Source organism: Artemia sp. Qi Xiang Cuo, chromosome 6 (assembly GCF_049724085.1).
Source record: "Artemia sp. Qi Xiang Cuo chromosome 6, ASM4972408v1, whole genome shotgun sequence".
NCBI classification, from domain to species: domain Eukaryota; kingdom Metazoa; phylum Arthropoda; class Branchiopoda; order Anostraca; family Artemiidae; genus Artemia; species Artemia sp. Qi Xiang Cuo.
In genome coordinates, this window is record NC_142799.1 from 1,344,151 (window position 1) to 1,365,269 (window position 21,119).

The window sequence follows — 21,119 nt, forward strand, 5'->3', positions numbered from 1 at the left end:
CCTCACTTTCAGTTAAAAAGACTTGTTTTTTTTTATTTAATTTCTGAGCGTTTTTTGAATTAATGCAGGTTTTGATTTTGGCTCACCGTACATGAATAATTAAAAAAAATTAGCATATTAATTTTACTTTTATTTGGTTAAATGGCTTTCTCGAAAGTTGTTTAATTTTATTTAAGAACGTTTTTATTAATAATAAATATACTTAAATTACGGATTACCATACGTAACGAACTTCTAAATTCATATATTTTTAATACGTATATTAGGAAGTTCGCCCCCCTAGTCAATACCTCGCTCTTTACGCTAAAGTTAGAATTTTGTTCAAATTCTTTAAAAATGACACCTTAATCACAAAAGCCGTTAATTAGAATAAATTGCTCTTATGAAAATACAAAAAAATCTTTGAATTAAAGAGCGAGGTATTGACTAGGGGGCGAACCCAATCATGTATGTTATAATTTCTGTTATTTTTAAGCTTCCTTACTTTCAGTTGAAATTTTTTTTTTTAATTTAATTTCTTATCGTTTTTTTTTAAATAATGCTGGGAAATCCGGCGTACCCTTCATAGGAATGTCCCTTCCCTTATGAAAACTTCTTCCATGCAAAGATCCTCCCGCATAACCCCCGACCCTCCCCCCTGAAAATGTCTGTATACTTCCCAATAACAATACAATATGTAAACATTGGGTAAAGTTCATAACTTTCAGCCCTCCCCCCGGGGACTTTGGGGGATTGATTTATCGTAAAAGACATAGTTATTATATTTTCGACCATGTTGAACAAAATGGCTATCTCAAAATTTTGATCGGGTGACTTTGGTAAAAAAATGAACGTGGGAGGGGGCCTTGTTGCCCTCCATTGTTTGTCACTTAAAAAGGGCACTAGAACGTTTAATTTCCGTTGGAATGAGCCCTCCCACGATATTCTAGGACTACTGGGTCGATACGATCACCCCTGGAAAAAAAAACAAAATAAAAAACAAAAACAAATGAACACGCTTCCGTGATCTTTCTTCTTGCAAAAAAAAAAAAAAACTAAACAAAATTACACATTTTTGCAGATGTGAGCTTGAAACCTCTACAGCAGGGTTCTCTGATACGCTGAATCTGATGGTGTGATTTTAATTAAGGTTCTATAGCTTTTAGGGGGTGTTTCCCCCTTTTTTCGAAAATCATACAAATTTTCTCAGGCGCGTAACTTTTGATGGGTATCTCTAAACTTGTTGAAACTTATATATTTGAAATAAGCATTAAAATCTAATTCTTTTATTGTATCTATTGGTACCAAAATTCCGGTTTTTAGAGTTTCGGTTACCATTGAGCCGGGTCGCTCCTTACTTACAGTTCGTTACCACAACTGTTTGATTAATTAAAAAACTTTTTCCACAAAATAAGTTTTTCAAAGAAAAGTAAAGAACTCCATTAAACCAAAAATGAGCAAAAATAAAATGAAATACTCTACCAAGTGTGAAACTACCACCAGCATCGATAAATAAATGAAACCCAAAACGAAAAGAAATTACAATAAATAACCAAATCATACTCAAAACTAGAAGAAGTTAGCATGAGTAGGGCTCAAGACCCCTATGACTCCCCAAGGCCAAAACATAATTTGCGCTTTAATGAAAAAATATAAATGGTCTTACCCACATAACTATAAGAAATCTAATAATGTTAACAATACAATTACTAAATATCAGTATATGTATATTAAACTGACAATGCACATTCATTTGTAGTCCCTCTCATGAAGTCCCTGTCTATGAGAGTAAGACTAAAGAGTGAAGCAACAGGACTGAAGGAAGAGTCTGCGCAAGTGTGCTGGTCTCGGGCGGCTTCTTGCTGAAATGAGCTGTTACTAGTATTAGTCAATAATTACCCATAAAGAGAGAGAAAGCCCAACTAACTACGATGGGTTTTCCGTATATTTCAAAAACAGTACTTTAGTGCCCCTACCCAACGTACTAGTGGCACTTCTAAGTATCATCGAACGTATTAAGCTCAAAGTTACATTAATATATGTTTATACCCAACACTAATGGGCATTTTTGACATTTTTGAGAGGTGAAAATCAAGTTTGAGGAGTTGTATGTGGGAGTCTGTTTTCCTCTCAGACGACTTAAAAAGCAAAATCATTAGACTAAGTTGGGGTGTATTGCCGAACAAATTGGCTTCATTTTAATTCCAATGCGTAAGGTAATGTCAAATACTTTTTGTAGCTTGAGGTACTGGGTCTTCATCTCTGTGTTTTTTCAGGTGAAAATATTTTTTTTTAGTTCTGACAGGAAATGGTGAATTATGAAGCGAAAATACTAAGTGACATCATAACGTAAATTCTGTCTAATATGTCCGGTTGGAAGCAAAAATTTTCTGATCCTTTTTGAAAAAGTTCTCGAAAAGAAAATACCTTTGAATACCTATCTAAAAGTCTCAAGAATGCACCTTTACTACGGTATTAAATTAAAAGATTTCATTTATAATATCAAAATGATACTAGCCTGTAAAACGAATGCTTCTATCCTCATTTAAGACAGAAATGAACTAAATATTCGTCCGAGTAAAGACATTTTCTTCATCGGGTGATCCGAAATCTGGCTATCAAAGTGAAAATCGATGCTGCTAGAACAGAACCTAACTTTATTGCTACTACTACACACATCGTCTAGACTTTTTTTTCTATCTACTTTTTTTTTCAACGTTTTCTGTCAGTATTATCACCCGCATTCATTCATACGAGTGTCTTATTTATTTTATTCGTCATTTTACCTATTTTAGAAATTAGGGTGACAAAATCCCAGTGTTTATCAACTGGGCACTAGATTCCAGTGGCCATCTTCTTAATTCATCTCATTCATTTTATTCTTGAGTTTTTATTGCACCTAAATAGTGAGCCAGTGAAACTGCAACGCTTCGCGCCAACATTTTGCCTCCAAATAAAGAAAGTGAAGGTAAACTCGCCTACTCTCTTGATTGGTCAATCAAAGTTGCCAAGGTGCATCTGTCCATGTCTTTAAAATGAATGAATATTTTGTTTTTCTCCTTTTCAGGATATTCGAGTTCGAACCGATTCTAAAAAATACAAAGTTTTGTGCAGAAGCCGGTAGAGTTCAGTCAATAGCATGGAGTCCTTGTAATCAGCATTTGATATTTGCTGACAGCGAAAATCCAAGATTGTTTGGACTGAGCTTCGGGAAAGTTGAAGGAAGTTTTCGGAAACTTGTGACAAGCCCTCTTGTTGTAGCTGATACTACGGAAGTAGCTCTAGAAGGCCAGTCTGGTGATACATTTAGGTACTTGGTTTTTCTTACCTTTCATTTGTCTGTTGTCTTAACATTTGACAAAAAAAAAACGAGAAAATATGGAAAAAAAAGTAATTAAAAAATAACCTAGAGGGTGATTTTCAACTAGTGGAAGATCCGAAGTGAAAATACAAAAACAAAAATTTTGAGAAGGACCTCCTCCTAGCCATCCTCAGTGCTCAAAATAAAACAAGTACAAAAAAATTAACTTTTTGTAATGAACATCAACAAATCAGAAGAACACATCTGAAACAAACAATATATATATATATATATATATATATATATATATATATATATATATATATATATATATATATATATATATATATATATATATATATATATATATATATTTTAGGTCCTCCTACGCCTGGGGGCGCATAAGTCAGCAACAGTGGTTCGCCATGACGACCTGTTCTGAGCCTCCAATACGAGTTTCTCTAACCAGGACCTTGCCAGCTTCGCCTCCTTCACTAGCAACCTACCCAGGGTCGTTTTTAGTCTTCCTGATTTGCGGAGAACGGAGGGTTTCCAAGACCATGCGTCGTGCGTCAGCCTTTCTTCCCTTATTCACACCATATGCCCCCAGTGTTTCTTGATTAACTGTTCTAACATTCCAGTATCCAATACGAAAACAATCGGCCGTTTTCAAGAATCCTGTCCGGGGCGTGCATTAGTCGTCTTCACAGAAGAAGAAGTCAATCCGAGGCTATCTGTTGCTGTTTCTTGAGTAATTAGTTTTTACGGTGGCGGGTTACTAGCCCACCGACTAACCAACGAATTGGAACAAAATAGTCAGCTTAGATTAGTATAAGCAGGGGTACCGCGAGCAGGTTGCTGACCACCGCCCCCGTAGTCATATGCCCATACGCCCCCGTATATATATATATATATATATATATATATATATATATATATATATATATATATATATATATATATATATATATATATATATATATATATATATATATATATATATATATATATATATATATATATATATATATATATATATAAAATTAACCAAGTAAATGAAAGTGATTTTCAGCCAATGGAAGAAACGAATCGTAAATACAAAAGCAGATATTCCGGCAAGGACCTCGGCCAAGCCGTCCTCAGTGCTCAACACAAGCAAAAAAAAAAAAACTCTTTGAAATGAGCATCAACGAATCAGAAGAAACACTGAAACAAACTAACAAAAACCAAGCCAGAATAAATGAAAGAATAAATAAAATAAATAAAGTTCACAAATTAGATTTGGCGAAAATAATTTTTGCTTGTCTACTGACCTGATTTTTATTAATACGCTCATATGATCTTGGTTTAAAATTAGAAAGAATATTACTTGAATGTCTTTGTATTAAGTTTGGGTATACTGAGTTTATAGGAATATCTCCAGTATCTTTATTTCAACCCAAGGTTTTTTTGTTACCCTAAATTCCTATACCCTACCCTATTCCTTTACCCTTCATTCCTATATACAACTTTTTGTGTAAAGCTACAATATAAGAAACATATTTTCTTTGCGATAAAAGTGTAAATGAACCGGGGAAAACAAACTGTTATTGAGAAAAACTATTTTATTACAGATTAAGTTAATTTAATGATTAAATCATTATTGAAATCATCAATTGATTAAATCAATTTGATGATTAAATCAATTGATTAAATCAATTTGATGATTAAATAAATGATTAAATCAATGTTTATTTTTTAAAAGAAACTTAACTTTTCAAGATTGTTTTTCTCACACATGTTGAAGTATGTCATCATAAACTGGGCCGGTATTTTTAAGAAAAATCTCCTCAAATAAATGGCCGTTATACCAGAGAGCTGTGCTCTTTTTCACTATGTAACATATTGAACAATGTAAGTCTAGATACATTTTTGTAGGGAACTTCATGAGAGGAAGTAAAGAGTCAATCTTTGAACAACTTGAAGTGGAGGGGGAGTATTTCGTCAGTCGGGTATCAAAAGGACGTATCTCCATAATTGTAAATTTTCAGAAGAGCAGAAAAAAAAACTCGCAGCTTTTGTATTTCCCCTCTGGTAACCGTAAAATAAAAATGGATTGACATGTATTGATTTTATGTACCGATCCTTTTTTGTTTTATAGTTATCGGAGGGGAAATAAAAAATTAGTGTTTTTTTTTTCTTTGCTCTTCTGAGAATTTACAGTTATGGAGATACGTCCTTTTGATACGTGACTGACGTTTACAGTTAGGATAGGTCGTGAATAGTTGTTATATATTTTTAAAGGGTTGGTATTCCTAAAAGTTCTCTTGTTATTTGTACCATTGACCTATGTAAATTGATTGTAATGTGCGTAATATGCTACTGTAAATCGATTGCAATATGCGTAAAATGCAATTGTATACGTCTAACTCAAGAGGAAAGATAAAGAATAATATCATAGTTATAGAGAAGTTAGGAAAGTATTTCCGTAACTGTGTTAACCTGTTATTAATTGTGTTAATGTATGTGTATCCGTGTTTGAGAAGTGTTTCTCTGTGCATTTACTGGTGGCTTCCAGCTGAAAAATGAATGTAAGGAATTATGCTGCTGCTCCTTAGAAAATAAAACAAAGGGTGGCGATTTTTCCCTTTTAGCTGGAGAAAGTTATCGGAATATTACAAAGGAGAAGGATATGAAGTAAATACTTTTCTAACCAGGGTTTTGCTTTGAGACAAGTTGGCATGAATCCATGTCTGGGGGTGGGATGAATTTCAAGAAGCTAAAAAACGTGCACGTCGTAAAGAAATTTTAAAAATCGTGGACAAATCCTAGAATATCCTTGAACTGCTGTCAGTTGGCGGGCTGGTTCCAGTAATAATATCAGGCTTTTGTTTTGAAAATGAATAAGAAAATGGGAAAAATCTGGCCGTGCTGTGGGCCGTGAGTCTCTATCGATCAGTGTTTTAAAGAGTGGCATTGCTCATCAAGAATTTTTCACTGACTTGTGATTTAATAATTGGAGTCGTGGAGACATTTTTATGAAAATAATATAGGCAATTTTCTGAATCAAGATGAGAACTAAAAGAAGATTGTTTGTGGAAGGGCCTCTCAAGAAAAACCTTATCTATAATCGCCTAAGAATGGACGTTTTGTGTTCTCCCCTCTCCTGTTTGGGATTTGGGCTCTGCGCCTATGACAATGCAGATACATAAATAATAAGCCAAATATACATGATTAGTTCAAATATGTTCAGCTGGATTTTTAATCATACATTTTCTCCAGGAATACCGAAAGAAACACGCACAGAAATAGAGTAGTTGATACATTTTAATAAATAAAATAACAGAAAAAAACACATGCATCTTTTTCTGAATTAAGTTTGAAAACTTAAAAGAAAATTGTTCGTGGAATGATATTTGAAAGAGCCTTCGAAGGAAAAGCTTATATATAATCATTGTACACACTGTTTTTAAGGAAAGTCCATTTTTAGGCCACTATTTTATAATAATGGCCTAATTGTACGTTTTCTCGAGAATTACTGAAATAAATTGGAGGGGAAATGGGAAAAAGTCAACAAATCAAAATTGTTTATACAAGTTCTGCTGAAAACAAACTGAAATTTGGCCATATATCTTTATGGCTAATTATGTCACATCTTACGAACTGTCTCACTCAAAGTAGTCCCCATAACATATAATACATAATTCCCTTTATGCCTCCCGGTCCTGGAAAGCTCCCGGGAGCGCACTTTTTGGGATGAGTTATTTTTGTTTGAAACCTTTGTCACACGCTTACGCTAGTTTTGTGCTATTATCAAATAAGTCACACTCCTTTGTAAAACAGTTTCGGTTTCCATTTGATTTCATCCCCTGCTTTTGTTGTTTTTTTCAGGGTTGGTGGCCTAGTTCAGTCGATCGTGTGGAGTCGCAACGGTGACCGTTTGGCCGTTCTTTTCAAAGAAACGAAATGTGTAGCCATTTATAAAGTCAAAACTAAGCCAGTTCTTCTTCTGGAGCCACTGTAAGTCTCGTGTTTTTTGTTTTTAGTTTTACTTTTAGAATTCCTTTCTACAATCGTTTGAAATTTTGGATATTAACGAGGTTCAGTGGTCTTTTTTGTGAATATTACGGCCATCGTGCGTCGTTTTGCCGTCGTGTAAATATTATGGCCGTATGGTTCTTGTGTTAATCTTAATATTTTGTTTATAGTAGTTTGGCCTTTTTTGTGAATATTACGGCCGTCGTACGTCACCGTGCCGTCATGTGAATTTTACGGCCGTCGTCTTATTCTTTTTTTTTACAGTTTTACTTTTTATTATTCGTTTTCAAGATCATTTGGAATGTTTTTGGTATCTTAATTTTCGTTCAGTGGTCTTTTTTGTGAATATTACTGCCGTCATGCGTCGTTTGCAGAATTTGAAATCGTCAAATTGCATGTGGGTAATTATTTCGCATGCTACGTTTTAAGCTAGATACCCACATAAAGCGAATTCGCTGACGCTAGGCGAATTCGTCGTCGTCAAGCGAATATTTTCAGCTTAGCACGTCCAAAATTCGCAGTTCGCACCTTTCAACTCCGAGTCGAATTTTATTCGCACGATAGATATTCGCTAGAGGAAATACAATAAACTTCTAAAAACAAGTAAATGCCTGACCCAGAACTTTTTGATCGTTTCAGCTTACCTCTCCGACATCTTAAAGACAAAAGCAGTAAAAATCCACAAATCTTTTGTTTCTGTCTTTTAGAGATCATATTTGAAATTTCGCGTTCTGTGAGGCATACCTCGCGAATTCGCTGTTGGGATGCGAACTGACGAATTCGACTGCGAAAAAAAAAATTTGCTTTCTGTGGGCATCTAGTTTTAGTTTTTCAGACGAATTTTTGAATGGAGTTTGCAGACAAATTAAATGTGAAGGACATCTGCCAAGGTTAAGCAAGGAAGTTGCTGTACGACAGCTATTGGTCTTTTCTCCGTTACAACGTCGGGCAGAGATATCCATGAGGCGTCGCCTCGTGACTACGTCCGTTGGATCGTTCACAAGCTCATCCGGCAAAAACCGAGACTGTAAACAGCCTTGTATGGTGACAGTGAGGAGTTACACTCCTGAATGAAATTATAGCCTAGTTAGCGAATTCGCACCGAACTAGATTTAAGTTATCTTTGTTGAACTCAGGGGGCTTGGTGCCGCAACAAGTTGTTGTATAACAGGTTAGGCGGAATCGAGCTAAGACTTTTTCGGTATGTAGTTTTTAAGCCTTTTCAAATAGTAAAAAAAAAGAATTTGTTAAAATTGTTACCAATAAGAAAATATGAAACATGTCTGTATCTGGTGAATTCCTTACAAACGATCCACTTTCTAATATTAACGACTATATTTAAATACACCTTTTCCTAGGATTAATAGACCACATAAATCACCATATTAGAGATTTCCTTACAAGTTATCCACTTTTTAATATTTACAACTAAATTTAAATATCACCAAAAGGGAAATAAAAAAAAAAAAAAAAAAAAAAAAAAAAAAAGAAAAAAAAAAGGGAAATACGAGACCTTTTTGTATGTGACACATTTCCTGCAAATCATGCACTTTCTAATATTAACGATTATATTTAAATACATTGTTACTTGCGATTAATGCACTGTTAATGCACCCTATTAACATTTTCCTTACAAATCATTCGCTTTCTAATGCTAACAATTATCTTCAAATACAATGGATCCTAACAGTCTTTCCTTGATTACAAAATCTACTTGTATGTTCCTGTACTGTTGTATATTGTTCCTGTATCCTGTATGATGTTCCTGTAGGCTCTTGTATGTAAAATGTTCCAAACTAGCGTTAAAGTATTGAGGAAACATTTTTTTTTATATTTGTGTACTCAGTAACGTGCAAATGAAGCTCGTGCCTTCAAGAGGGTTTGAGGGGCTCTTGACCCCCTTCGGCTTTTAGATAGTAGAGATTGCAAATATTTGCCTCATTCTAGATCAAACAAATATTTTTCTGCTAAAAATTTGGTTGTGGGAGGATGGGGGGGGGGGGGGCTGGTTTGGTCACAGGTACACTATATACCTTTTCTTTGCTGGTGCACCAAAAAGCCACATCGGTCCACTCTAACATATTCAAAATAGAGCAGTGCGTGCAGCAACCTCTGGCAACAGGAAAGGTAAAACCCCGCAGCTGATCCAGGAACGCTTTCATGTGGCGTCCATGTCAGTTTTCTGTAAGTACTTGTATAGCCCTCCATCGGAGGAGCTATCGAAGCTTATTACCGATAAAACAAAGCCCTTGCGATCAACTTGCCGAAATACAGCACGTTAGGATTAGCTTGAGCAGGGTACTCCCCGCCAAGAATATATAAAAACGATTTTCGCCCGGCGATCGGTTGCCACATGGAATAGATTGCCGGCAGAGGTAATCACGAAAAATCCTTCCCTTGACGCATCCAAGAGAAGGTATAACAAGTGCCTCAGTGTTAGAAAATGAGGTAAGTACCACGACTAGCGGCAAATCATCATTTGTGATGGAGCCGTGAAGCCTGTAATAAAAAAAAAACCTTCAGTATTATAGTTTCAAAACCTGTCCGTGATTTCGGTTCTAAGAACGTGTAACATGCCCACTTTTTTTCTAAACAGCTGATGGTGAGAGAGAGAGAGAGAGGGGGGGCATTTAAGGAGCCACTGTCCTAATTTGTGTTTCCAATCATTAAGATTCATAATCACTGTATGGTTAGCGTTTAAAAAAGGCTCCAGCTGCTTTTCTTTCTGCTAATAAGTCGGCGGTGGGGAAAAACCAAGTGAAGCTTGGACTTAACCCGTTTTTACACCAAGTCAGGACTTAGCTTATTGTTACATCGAGTCAAAACTGAGGTTGCTTTCACACCGATTTGTGGTTTCTGCACTGAACTATGGCTTTTCTCACCCTTTGTTGGAACGAAACAGAGCCTTAGGTGTTTTTCACCGAGTTTGTTATCGCACCAAGTTACCATGGGCCACCTTCTTGTCCCCCAATTTTGAAAACCCTGTTGCGATTTAGTTAAAACGACATGCAATATTCCTAGCTTTCTGCTAAAGGAATTGGAGCAAAGGGTTTGGAGGAGTCACTGGGCCAATTTATGTTCCAATTATACAGATTTAAAGCACTTATATATTCCAGGTTCTAACAAGGTGCGACATATCCACTTTTTCTACTAAACTGTATTAGTGAACAATGGCTCATTTGCGTTACATGGGGCATCGCCCTCTGTACTAAATGGATTATACCTCCCTCCAATTGGCAATTTTTTGCGCTTACACCCATTTTTATTGAAAAGTCTATCTTGAAGTTTTGATCTGACAGAATGGTGGCCCTGGCGAGGGGAGGGCTGTCCGGGACAGAAAAAGACACAGGAGAGAAGGTAATAGCTCTCCGATCACCTTTGATTCTACAAAGTTCACTATACCCTCCAATTCGGAATGATCCCCTTCCAAAGTTTATATGACCATCCGTTCTGGACGAGGGGACCAAAAAAAAATCATGACAGACGCATATCTCTTTACTAACTAAACTGCATTAACTCATAAGATCTTAACGATGTTGAAGGTGAGACAGAAGTCCCCTTATTGGACTAAAGTATAGCGGTTAAAGGCTCAGAGAGGCTCTATCTTTCAGGGGAAAACTTCATCCTTGAACTTACTTTAATGTTTTTCTCCTATTTTATATCCTGCTATAACACTGGTAATTCCTTTGAAGCAGCATTGCAATAACTCTTTAATTCTTGTCTGTTTTAGGGGCCTGATATGTGGAAGTGATGACTATTATCCTGTAGCCGTATCATTTCAGCCTAGTTTCGAGAATGGAAGCCTTTTAAGTGTCGTAAGTCTATTTGATCCAGTGTATTCCAATTGCGCCCTATTATTTTGGGGCACAGTGTTTTTTCATTGTTTTCTTTCTTTAGCATAGTACACCCCTTAGCAAGTTTTTATCTTAAATACTAGTTGCCCATGAATGTATTGATAAGTATTAAGAAACATTAACAAGCTTCAAGCTTCGAAGAAAAGAAATAAAAATCAAAACAAACAAGGAAAATTTCTCAAGGCGGTTGAAAAACTAAATTACCAATCAAGTAGTTCCTACTTTTTTTCCATGTTCTAATATATAATAGATGATCAGCAACCAAAAAGAATCATATATAAAAGACAAAAACTTACAAAAGCCAAAAACTTTATACAAAAGAAGGGAAGAATCCAAGATAAAAAATAAATATTGAAAAATTACTAGATAATAGAATTAGTTAGCAATATGGGGCCAAACTTATAAATCCAACTACGAGCATTACAATTAACACTAGATTCTCAAATTTGTTTTAAGCAGAAACTTCTTTGTAACTGATATCAATTAGTATTGATGGTTTTCAGGGATTATTTTAAGCCAAAATCCAGTGTGCACAAATTAGATCGAATTTGGTTCGATCTTTGTGCACAATTATTTGCGCACAAATTAGATCGAATTTAGATCAAAGATATCGTTATTGGTTATGTAAGGTAGTAGAATTTAATGTGATAGGTCTACTGGCCTATGGGCGGTTATCGGTCAAATCGGCTTATAGGCTGATCTGGCGGTTTTTACTCACCCCTACATTTTAAAATAGCTTAAAAATACAAGTACACAGCAGTTGAAAGTCAATCAAAACCGACAAACGGTTGGTGGCGTTAGTGACTTTTCCATTCGACACAATCAGTTCTCGTAATTTTCACATATTCTCTGGTTCGTTCTATAAACACAATACTTTTTTAGCTTTCCAAAAAGTATTTTATCGTTTTTTTATGTTTTTAAAGCGTTTTCTTCTTTTACCTTTGTTGAAGAAAAATTTAAAAACGAAGAAATCAAAGAATGAATTTGAGTTGGTTGGAATGAATTTTGAATTAAAATCAAGTAGTTGCAGGCATCAAGCCATGGCTAATTGTAAAAAAAGCGAAGACAGATAGTCCCAGTGAGTGAGGGGCAGATCTGGCATAATCTCCTTTTAGGATTTTTTTTTTATGTCCGCATGTCTGCTAGCATACGCATATATTCTATATTCTATAGACGTATAAACCGTATAGGGCCAAACTAAACCGTAAAGGGCCAAACAAAACCGTATAGGGCCAAACAAAACCAGGTCGTCCCTGAATGGGGTTTGAGGCTGTCATAAGGAAGAAGTAAGGGATTTGGGAACGTCTTTGGAGGGTGTAAAGAGAGAGGCTTTGAATAGATTGGCATGGAGGAGAAGTGTGCATAGCTATGTTTGCCTCAGGTGGCCTAATGCTGCAGTGAGTTGTTAGTAGTAGTAGTAGTAGTAGTAGTAGTAGTAGTAGTGTATTCTCCAAGTGCGGATCCAGGATTTTTTTTCGGGGGGGGGGGGGTTACTAATTTTTTACTTTTTCGGGGGGGGGGGGTTACTAATTTTTGACTCAGTTTTCGACTAATTTTACTGATTTTTACCTAGGTTTTACTAATTTTCGACTTATTTTCGACTCGGTCAAAATTTCGGGGGGGGGGGGTCAAACCGGGTACCCCCCTGGATACGGCCTTGGTATTCTCTTATGTTGCTTTTATTATTGCATATTTTATATTACTGTGAGTTTCAAGTACGTTTCTTTTATTTTCATAATTATTGTATATGTTTTCATCTTTATCATTATTATCATATAGCAATTGCTATGTTCTCCTCTTAAACGCAAAACAAATTTTTCAAGAACCTCCGACGAGTGATTAGAACCTACTTAACTTGTGTCTTATTTTTCGTTGATACTTTAGAAGCATTCAATGCATTTATTTTTCAAGCCTGGATTTACAACTCACATCTTCTTAATAAGGAAGTTCCATCGATTGACAAAATAATAATTGCAATAAACCGTTTTCTTCAATTGTTTTCTATAATAATGATAAATTGCAGAGACGCCTTGTATTTCAGAAAGAAAGGTAATAGGGTTTTGATGTAGATTTCGACTTCAAGGAGAATTTTGTGCTTTTGCTAAACTGTAAATTTGCAAGTTTACTCGGAATTCATTTTGGCTTTTTGTTTCCTTTTTTTGCTATTTTTGGCATTAACGTAGATGATGATTAGCAGAACATTTTATATTTAAAATTAGCCTAGGCTTATAGGATGAAGACACTGGTATGTTAAAAATAATTATGATTTTAGTGATTTATGAGCACACCTGCGCATCGGAAAAATAAAAAAATAGTTGCCTATAACTGACCTTCTTCCGTGTTTTCATTGTAAAGTTGTACAAAATATCCCGCTTTGAATCACTACGCCTGGACTGTGAACTGTGACTGTCTTTCAAAATAAGGACTTGATCGAAATTTTCTGGTTTATGTTTAACTGAAATTCTGACAGATCTTATGTATGGAAAATTGTTATGCGCTCTTACTTAACTAACTAATAAAAATTCAACTATATAATATAAATCTTATATAAATCTAACTAACGAGATTCGTGTTCTTTCTTGTACAAAAATAAGAATTGAACGAATTAAATTAAAATGTTGTTTTGTTACGAGGAAATGTCGTTATATTCTGTAACTCTAAATGACCCGGTTCTAATGGCCCAGGACAAATAAATTACTATATCGGTTCGTTCTAATTCTAAGTAACTTGTTTTCAAGTTTTTACTGAGATTTTTACTAGTTTTTCTACCAGCCTTTTACGAAATTTCAATATATATATATATATATATATATATATATATATATATATATATATATATATATATATATATATATATATATATATCGGATATATATGTATATATATTTATATATATGTATATATATTTATATATATATGTATATATATGTATATATATGTTTATATATATATGTATATATATGTATATATATATATATATATATATATATATATATATATATATATATATATATATATATATATATATATATATATATATATATATATATATATATATATATATATATATATATATATATATATATATATATATATATGTATATATATGTATATATATGTATATATATATATATATATATATATATATATATATATATATATATATATATATATATATATATATATATATATATATATATATATATATATATATATATATATATATATATATATATATATATATATATATATATATATATATATATATATATATATATATATATATATATATATATATATATATATATATATATAAGTATATATATATCCGTCGTTAATGATTACATGTAATAAAATGGTAATTTGCTGTCGGAATTCCTAAAGATAAAATATTATCTTTCGCCTATCCTCGATTTTTGGTACTGATTATACGATTATAGTATTAGTTTTAAAATATTAGTATATAATTCGAGTTATGCTAAGTACGCAATCTCTCCCCCCCCCCTCCCCTCCAAAGAACCGAGTCTTCTTTCTTTTTCGTTCTACATTCCTTTTTCAACCCTTGATATAGATTCATGGTAACACCTGATCTAGAGACTTGTTATGAGTAAAAGAATAGATGACACTTAGGTGTTTTTCCTTTGAAAAATGGCGCTTAAACTTTTCGTTTAAGCGCCTTTCACTCGATGCAAGAATAAGGTAGGGTAGGGGGTGCGATTGCCCTTCTAGATTGTTTGTCCCCCCCCCCCCGAGATTTATAAAAGCACTTTTTTGGTACTTCCATTCGAAAAAAATTGCCCCCCTCCCCCCTTACATTTCCATGAATGTTTTCCGCTGCTTTTACTCTTTAGTCTTAAAAAGTCACGGAAAATAATATAGAAACGCCAACATATACCTAACGATAGACTTGTAAAATAAATATTTTTTTTCATTTCCAGAAAAAGTAAAAAAAAACAAGGAAAATGAAAATGAGAAGCAAACGTACTCTATGAAGTCATTTTCGAAGACAACAGTTTAATTTTTGTTTTTTAAATTTCATTGTTATGCCAAAAGAAAAAGCCGAGTCCAACTCGGCTGCTGTAATTCAAAGCCGATATATTCAACTACATATATTTTGTAGAAACGCGGAAAAACTGAACATTGTGTTTCAGTTTCTTTTTCCTTTTATTTAAAGCTTATGTTTCAATAGTAATGAGAGAAGGGGCCCTAATGGGGTGGTGGTGGCAGGGAGAGGCTATTACCCCTCTCCCTCGTAGATTTTGAAGAAAATACCCTTTTTGGTATTCTTATTGGAATACATTAAAAGCAGTACCCTTTTTCTCCGACATTCCCGTATCTTCATAAATAAATTGAAAAACATCCTTGCCCCTCCCTACAATTTTCGTGAATTAGCGCCTCTGAACGAGCGAACCGGAAATGCCGTATTTGGGAAAATAACTATGGAAACATATTTGGGAACCCTATGGGAATTATTTTGAGAAACAAATAAGATGGAAGTAAAGGGCCTAAATCAATCTAGAGAATTTTCTTTGTTTCAGGGAGTGAGTTGTAAATTCAACTTTAAATAAAAAAAAATTTAAGGTGGTATGTTACAGAACATAAATTCTACAAAAACGTGAACAAAAGAAAAATATATTGCCCTTATTATATTATAAATCTATTTTCAGTTATATAAATTGAACATAAACAATTATATATAAAATTAAATATATTTCCTTTTTTATTTTGTTACATTTTATTAAGAAGTAGTTGTTTGTAAACGGAAGATTTCTTTTTAAAAATTCCAGTTTCCAAATCTTTCTGCAAACAAGAGAAGGGGAAATATCTTATTTAGGAAAAAAGAGAAACTTTTGATGATTTAGGTACCAGACGTGCGGTACGTATGGTACAAGATAGTAGAAAATGGATTGAATCGATCTCGAGAATTTTCTCGAGATCTCAATCTCGAGAAGTTTATAAGGACGAGAATTAAATCCAACGTAGCCAAAAAAAAAAAAAAAAAAAAAAAAAAAAAAAAAATCGTTGGACGCAAAGTTCAACTTGGTTGCAGTAATTTAAAGCCGATATGCTGCACTATATAAAATTTGCCGAAATTGTACATTTCACAATTTTCGTTTTCTGTCTGTATAATTAAGTTTTTTTTTGCATCCAAGATGTAACAAAAAAAGATTGCATGTCAAAAGTTCCAATATTCGATTATTTTTGTAAACAGAAGAATCGGAGATATTGCATTTAGGAAAAATAGGGACTTTTGACTTTTTTTAGGTACCAAATAAAATAGAAGGAAATGGATTAGGTCAGTCTAGAGTTTTCTTTGTTTAAGGGGATAAGAATTTCTAACTTTTCCGAAAAATGTCGCATAGCACCTTTTGGAAAACTGCATCTGAGATTTTGTTTGTCAGTAGCGATCTATTGCAAGAAAGTAAATTACAAGATCCATTATTCATTATCCAGCAAATTTTTATATTGGCTATGTGCAGAGTATAGTCTATATTTATAAAACGAAAGTGTTTCTTTTTTTTATTAATTTAATTATTTTTTAGATTTAATTAATTAATTTTTAGTTTTTTATTTAATCTGATTTAAAACTTAGTATTTAAAATTTTAGTATTTTATCTAAAAGTTTATTTTATTTTGGATTTTAAAAATAAACTCTTAATTTTTGTAATGAGTGCAAAATACACTTTTGATATTTTTTATTTGCAGGCCTGGTCTGTCGGTAAAGTTCAGCATATACCTATGTTTGCATCGAAGGAGGGATACTACGATGGATTATCTATTGAGTCTCCTCCTTTTACTTTGTATGGAAGTAGTATTCTGTCACCAAAGTTGTATTCTCAACCCTAGTGTTATGATACACGTGTTCATATGCTTTTCCGTGTCTATTAACTTCCCCAATTGACATTTTTGTTTTATATTCTAAAATTTATTTCGAAGTTCCATTTCTTCGACCTGATAAAGAAACTGTCCAACTGCTTAAAAGCTTGATCCAAACAAAATGGGATTAAGGATTTTGAACAATCCTTTTCGAAGGCTCTATAGTCCGGTTAATAAAATTGTATCACCTTAGTTTTTTTCGACTATTAATGGCAGTCAATACAAATAAGCGGGATAGGATAGTTTTCTTCATAGGAAATTTTCTCTCTAGTAAAATGCCGACGTGTCGATTAGTTTGAAACCGAATTTTGTGCTGCTAAGCAAGAGGCAGAATCCCCGCTTAGATCATTCAAAAGAGTCGAAAAAATTATTTGAAAGAACTAGTCAAAAATTAAGAGTAAAAATATAGGATAATTTCGCTCTCCGGTTGTAATTTGTTGAAGAAAAAACATAATTCGGTGGAATTCAATGCAATAGGTATAAGCACTGCTTTCACTTTTAAAGTTTTGTTGTAGATCTAAATTATTTCAATCTGACTGCAATTAAAAATATTTTTCACCAGTTCCTTCCTAGGAAGGCTAAAAAGCCTAGGGAGGCTCCTAGCCAAGTGGATTGGTGCGCTGGATTTAGGATTCATTGTCCGAGAGGACGAGGGTCCGAATCCTAGTGTACTCAATTATTTGGTTTGGGGCGGAGGTCAGTGGCGTGACTCTATAAGCTCAGTCAGAGTCAACCCAGGTTTAAATGGGTACCCGGAAAAATCTGGGGAAGGTGAACAGGAAGGGTTTGTGAAAGCATAGGATGGTTGGCCTCCAACCCCCCATTGCACTTCCTGGCTGAAGGGCCATGAAACGGAGATTAGCACCGCCTATAGCGACTGTAAAGTCCAATGCCATATTCTTTACCTTGTCTTACCTTCCTCAAAGTTGTATTAAAAATTCGTCCCCAACCCTTAGTGTCATATGTTCCTAGGCAGTGAATGCATATTTTCGTGGTTATGCCCAATGATCTATTTTCCAATTGATAATCTTTAGATTAAAATTCAAAATGGTTGGTACGTTTAAGAACATATTTCTGTATATTGAATTGAACTTTCTAAGCTTATACATTTCTAGTATAAATATAATATTTCATAAAATATGTAAGTATAGCATCTAGATATAGGTATACCTAGATATGTAGTATCTTAAGTAAGATTAAGTATTTAGGATTTTAATTATTTAAGTATTTAAGATTTTTAATTATTTAAGATTGAGATTAAAGTAAAATCTATAAGTAAGACTTCTTATACTTATCAGGAAACATTGTGAGAGATTTGGTATAGCGGTTTGAAATACCTTTGAGTTGTTTGACGATTGTATAATTTTTATGCGATCAAATCAAAATAAAATTTTCAATTCTAAATATATCTAGTATTTATATTAGATTTCTTATACATATCTAGATACTTGATAAGTGTTTGGGTTCAATTGTTCGAAATGACACTGACTTGTTTCATGACTGCGCCATCTTACAACCAAAATTTTAAAATTACAATTATAAGGTTCGAACAATATCCCCGTTTTTACTATATTATTTACAGCATCTAGCTGTAGTTATACTTTTGTTAAAACCCCTTCCAATAGAAAATCTATATTATTTCAAGTTTTGACCTTCCATATTGCTACAACCCTAACTGAATGTTTCGGAATTACAAGATTCCAATAAACTAGAATAGGAACTTTTAGTTTTTCTCCTCTGTCGATTGATGTATAAACTAGGGGTGGCGAACGTGATCCCCATATATCACGATCGTTTCAAAACGTAACCCCTAGTATTGCTATTTTGGACCAATGCACTTACACACTGTCAAGCACTTGTGCGTGTATGACGGGTATTAGAAACAGTGCCATCTGTCTTGAATCTGCACCAGCAGTAGTTTGGAATGGCTTTTTATTTGATGAAAGTAATCGCATGACATCACTTTCAACTAAGCTATTGACTGGGAAAGTTGTATTATATCCCTTTAGTCGAAGCGTCACTAACAGCAAATGAAAACCACTCTTTCGAGTAACATCAGAATTCTACCTTATTGTTGATTCAAATCTGAGACAGATGGTCTCAAATTTGAGACAAATGGCCGAAATAGCGATACTGGGGGATTATTCAAATGAGACTGGCGGACCGCGTTCGCCACTCTGGAACTACTGATGACAATTCATAACGGGAACAGATTAAAATTATTTAGAATACTGGGTTTCTGAATGTCTATAATTATTTGTCAGTCGACTAATTACTTTCCCGTAAACGAATGCGCTAATTAGTGCAAAAATTGCACCAATAGCTAGTTTTCCTGATTCTCTGCTGACGGGGTCCCCGCTGATTGTCTTTATTTAGCTCGTTTTCGCTAAGGTAAGAACCTTGTCTAAGGAAGAATCGCTAAAGCCAATTTCAAGGCTGATATTGGTGGTGTTTTTGTAATCTACAGAAGTAGGTTGCACTGCAGATGAACAAATTCTAAGAAATGTCCAATTGCTAGTCCGTAAAAGTCCGATTGATCTCCGATTGGCCAATCTTATTTAACCCTGACGCCGAAATTCAAAACAAATTGTACGATTGGAAGTCACGCAATATAAGGTATGATAATAAGATTTATTTGGCTAAAAATTCTCACAGCTGCCTGGAAAAGAAAGCAAAAATATATAAAACAACAGGCAGTAAAATTAATAAAAAAATTTCATAATATTAAAATAGATAAATAATATTTATATTTATCTATCCAAAATCAATATCAGCAAAGAAAGTAAACAAAGTTGACAAAATATTTGAGGTACACAGCCTTGAAGATTCACGTTCAAGAACCGTACTCGTACAAGATACACCTGCACGGAGATAAGCGGACAAAAACAAGAGGTATTGGCTCATAATAGACTACAGACAACACGAGTTTTCGCGAACTCCTAGCGCTTTTCTTTCGACGCCATAAATAAATTTGCCCTAGGGTGTTTGAAGCAGGCGAAACGAGTTACTTTGGTTTTAAGGTTTTTTCACACTACGTCGTAAAGCCTTTTATAGACCAGCACAGCTTAAGACTTTATATTACATTATGTCATCTCAGGGAGTAAGTTTTCTTGGGAACATAGCGCTAAGTAGACTCGAGCTCTGCTTAAAATTTTACGTTAAGTATGGAAATGTTCAACATAGCAGCAATAAAGTAGAATTTATGGAATAGCTAATGATAAATTTAGGAACCCGATTGGTAGATTTTTCTTAGAAAGCCTTTAACGCTTGAGCAGAGCTCGAATCTTCATCTTTATTCCACGTTTTCCATTTTTGAATAGTTTGCTTATGATGACTGTGACGTCTTTTTTTTCTTTATATATATATATATATATATATATATATATATATATATATATATATATATATATATATATATATATATATATATATATATATATATATATATATATATTTAAACTTATTACCTAGGGATAGCTTAGTGAATAAAGTCACACTGGAAACAACTGGGATAGTAGTTCAATCTTGCCTGTCGCAAGGAAGTTTCTTCAGAGGTTTAAACTATAACTAAATTTGGTCCAAACAGGTCTCTGATGCTGATGCTGGGCAACAAAATCCCTGATGCAAACAAGATCCCTGACGCTGGTCAAGGTGGAAGTGCCTGATTCCCACCACAAGTACAAGTTATATACACTTCGGAGTATACAAGAAAATTACAATAGGCTTTATTTGATTAGAATATTTTGTAAGCCATGTTTAAATAAACTGGTAATAGCAAGGATGAAATATACTTTCAATCTTTTATGTGACTTGAAAGGCTGGTTGAGATGGATTTGTCTATTAGTTGGATTGATGGAAATTCACCTTGTTGTTGAATGTTTGACCGTTGGTTGTTCAGCGAACCTTTATGTTGAACGAAAGGTTGTTTTAACGAGGTAAAAAAAAAGAGTTGAAATACTGAACCCGTGAAAATTGAGCCCTACGAATTCTTCTCTATTGCCATCATTCTTGTGTTTTGTATTTATTCTGGTTTCTATGGTTTCTGGTGTTCTGGCTTCTGGTTTGTGTTTAATCTGGTTTCCTTTTTCTAT

At 33.9% G+C, this 21,119-nt stretch overlaps 1 protein-coding gene across 3 annotated transcripts in view; it reads left to right on the forward strand.

The window, feature by feature from the left end:
- The window catches only part of Aladin (aladin WD repeat nucleoporin), a 65,210-nt gene extending 44,482 nt beyond the window's left edge, over positions 1-20,728 (forward strand). For all 3 annotated transcript variants that reach the window (XM_089090010.1, XM_089090008.1, XM_089090009.1), the window contains exons 9-13: positions 3,047-3,289; positions 7,151-7,279; positions 11,028-11,112; positions 16,858-16,952; positions 20,615-20,728. In XM_089090010.1, the coding sequence (XP_088946136.1) occupies positions 3,047-3,289; positions 7,151-7,279; positions 11,028-11,112; positions 16,858-16,952; positions 20,615-20,693 (631 nt within the window). In that variant the 3' untranslated portion in view covers positions 20,694-20,728. The remainder of the gene's footprint in view (positions 1-3,046; positions 3,290-7,150; positions 7,280-11,027; positions 11,113-16,857; positions 16,953-20,614) is intronic.
- Positions 20,729-21,119: the final 391 nt, after the last annotated feature.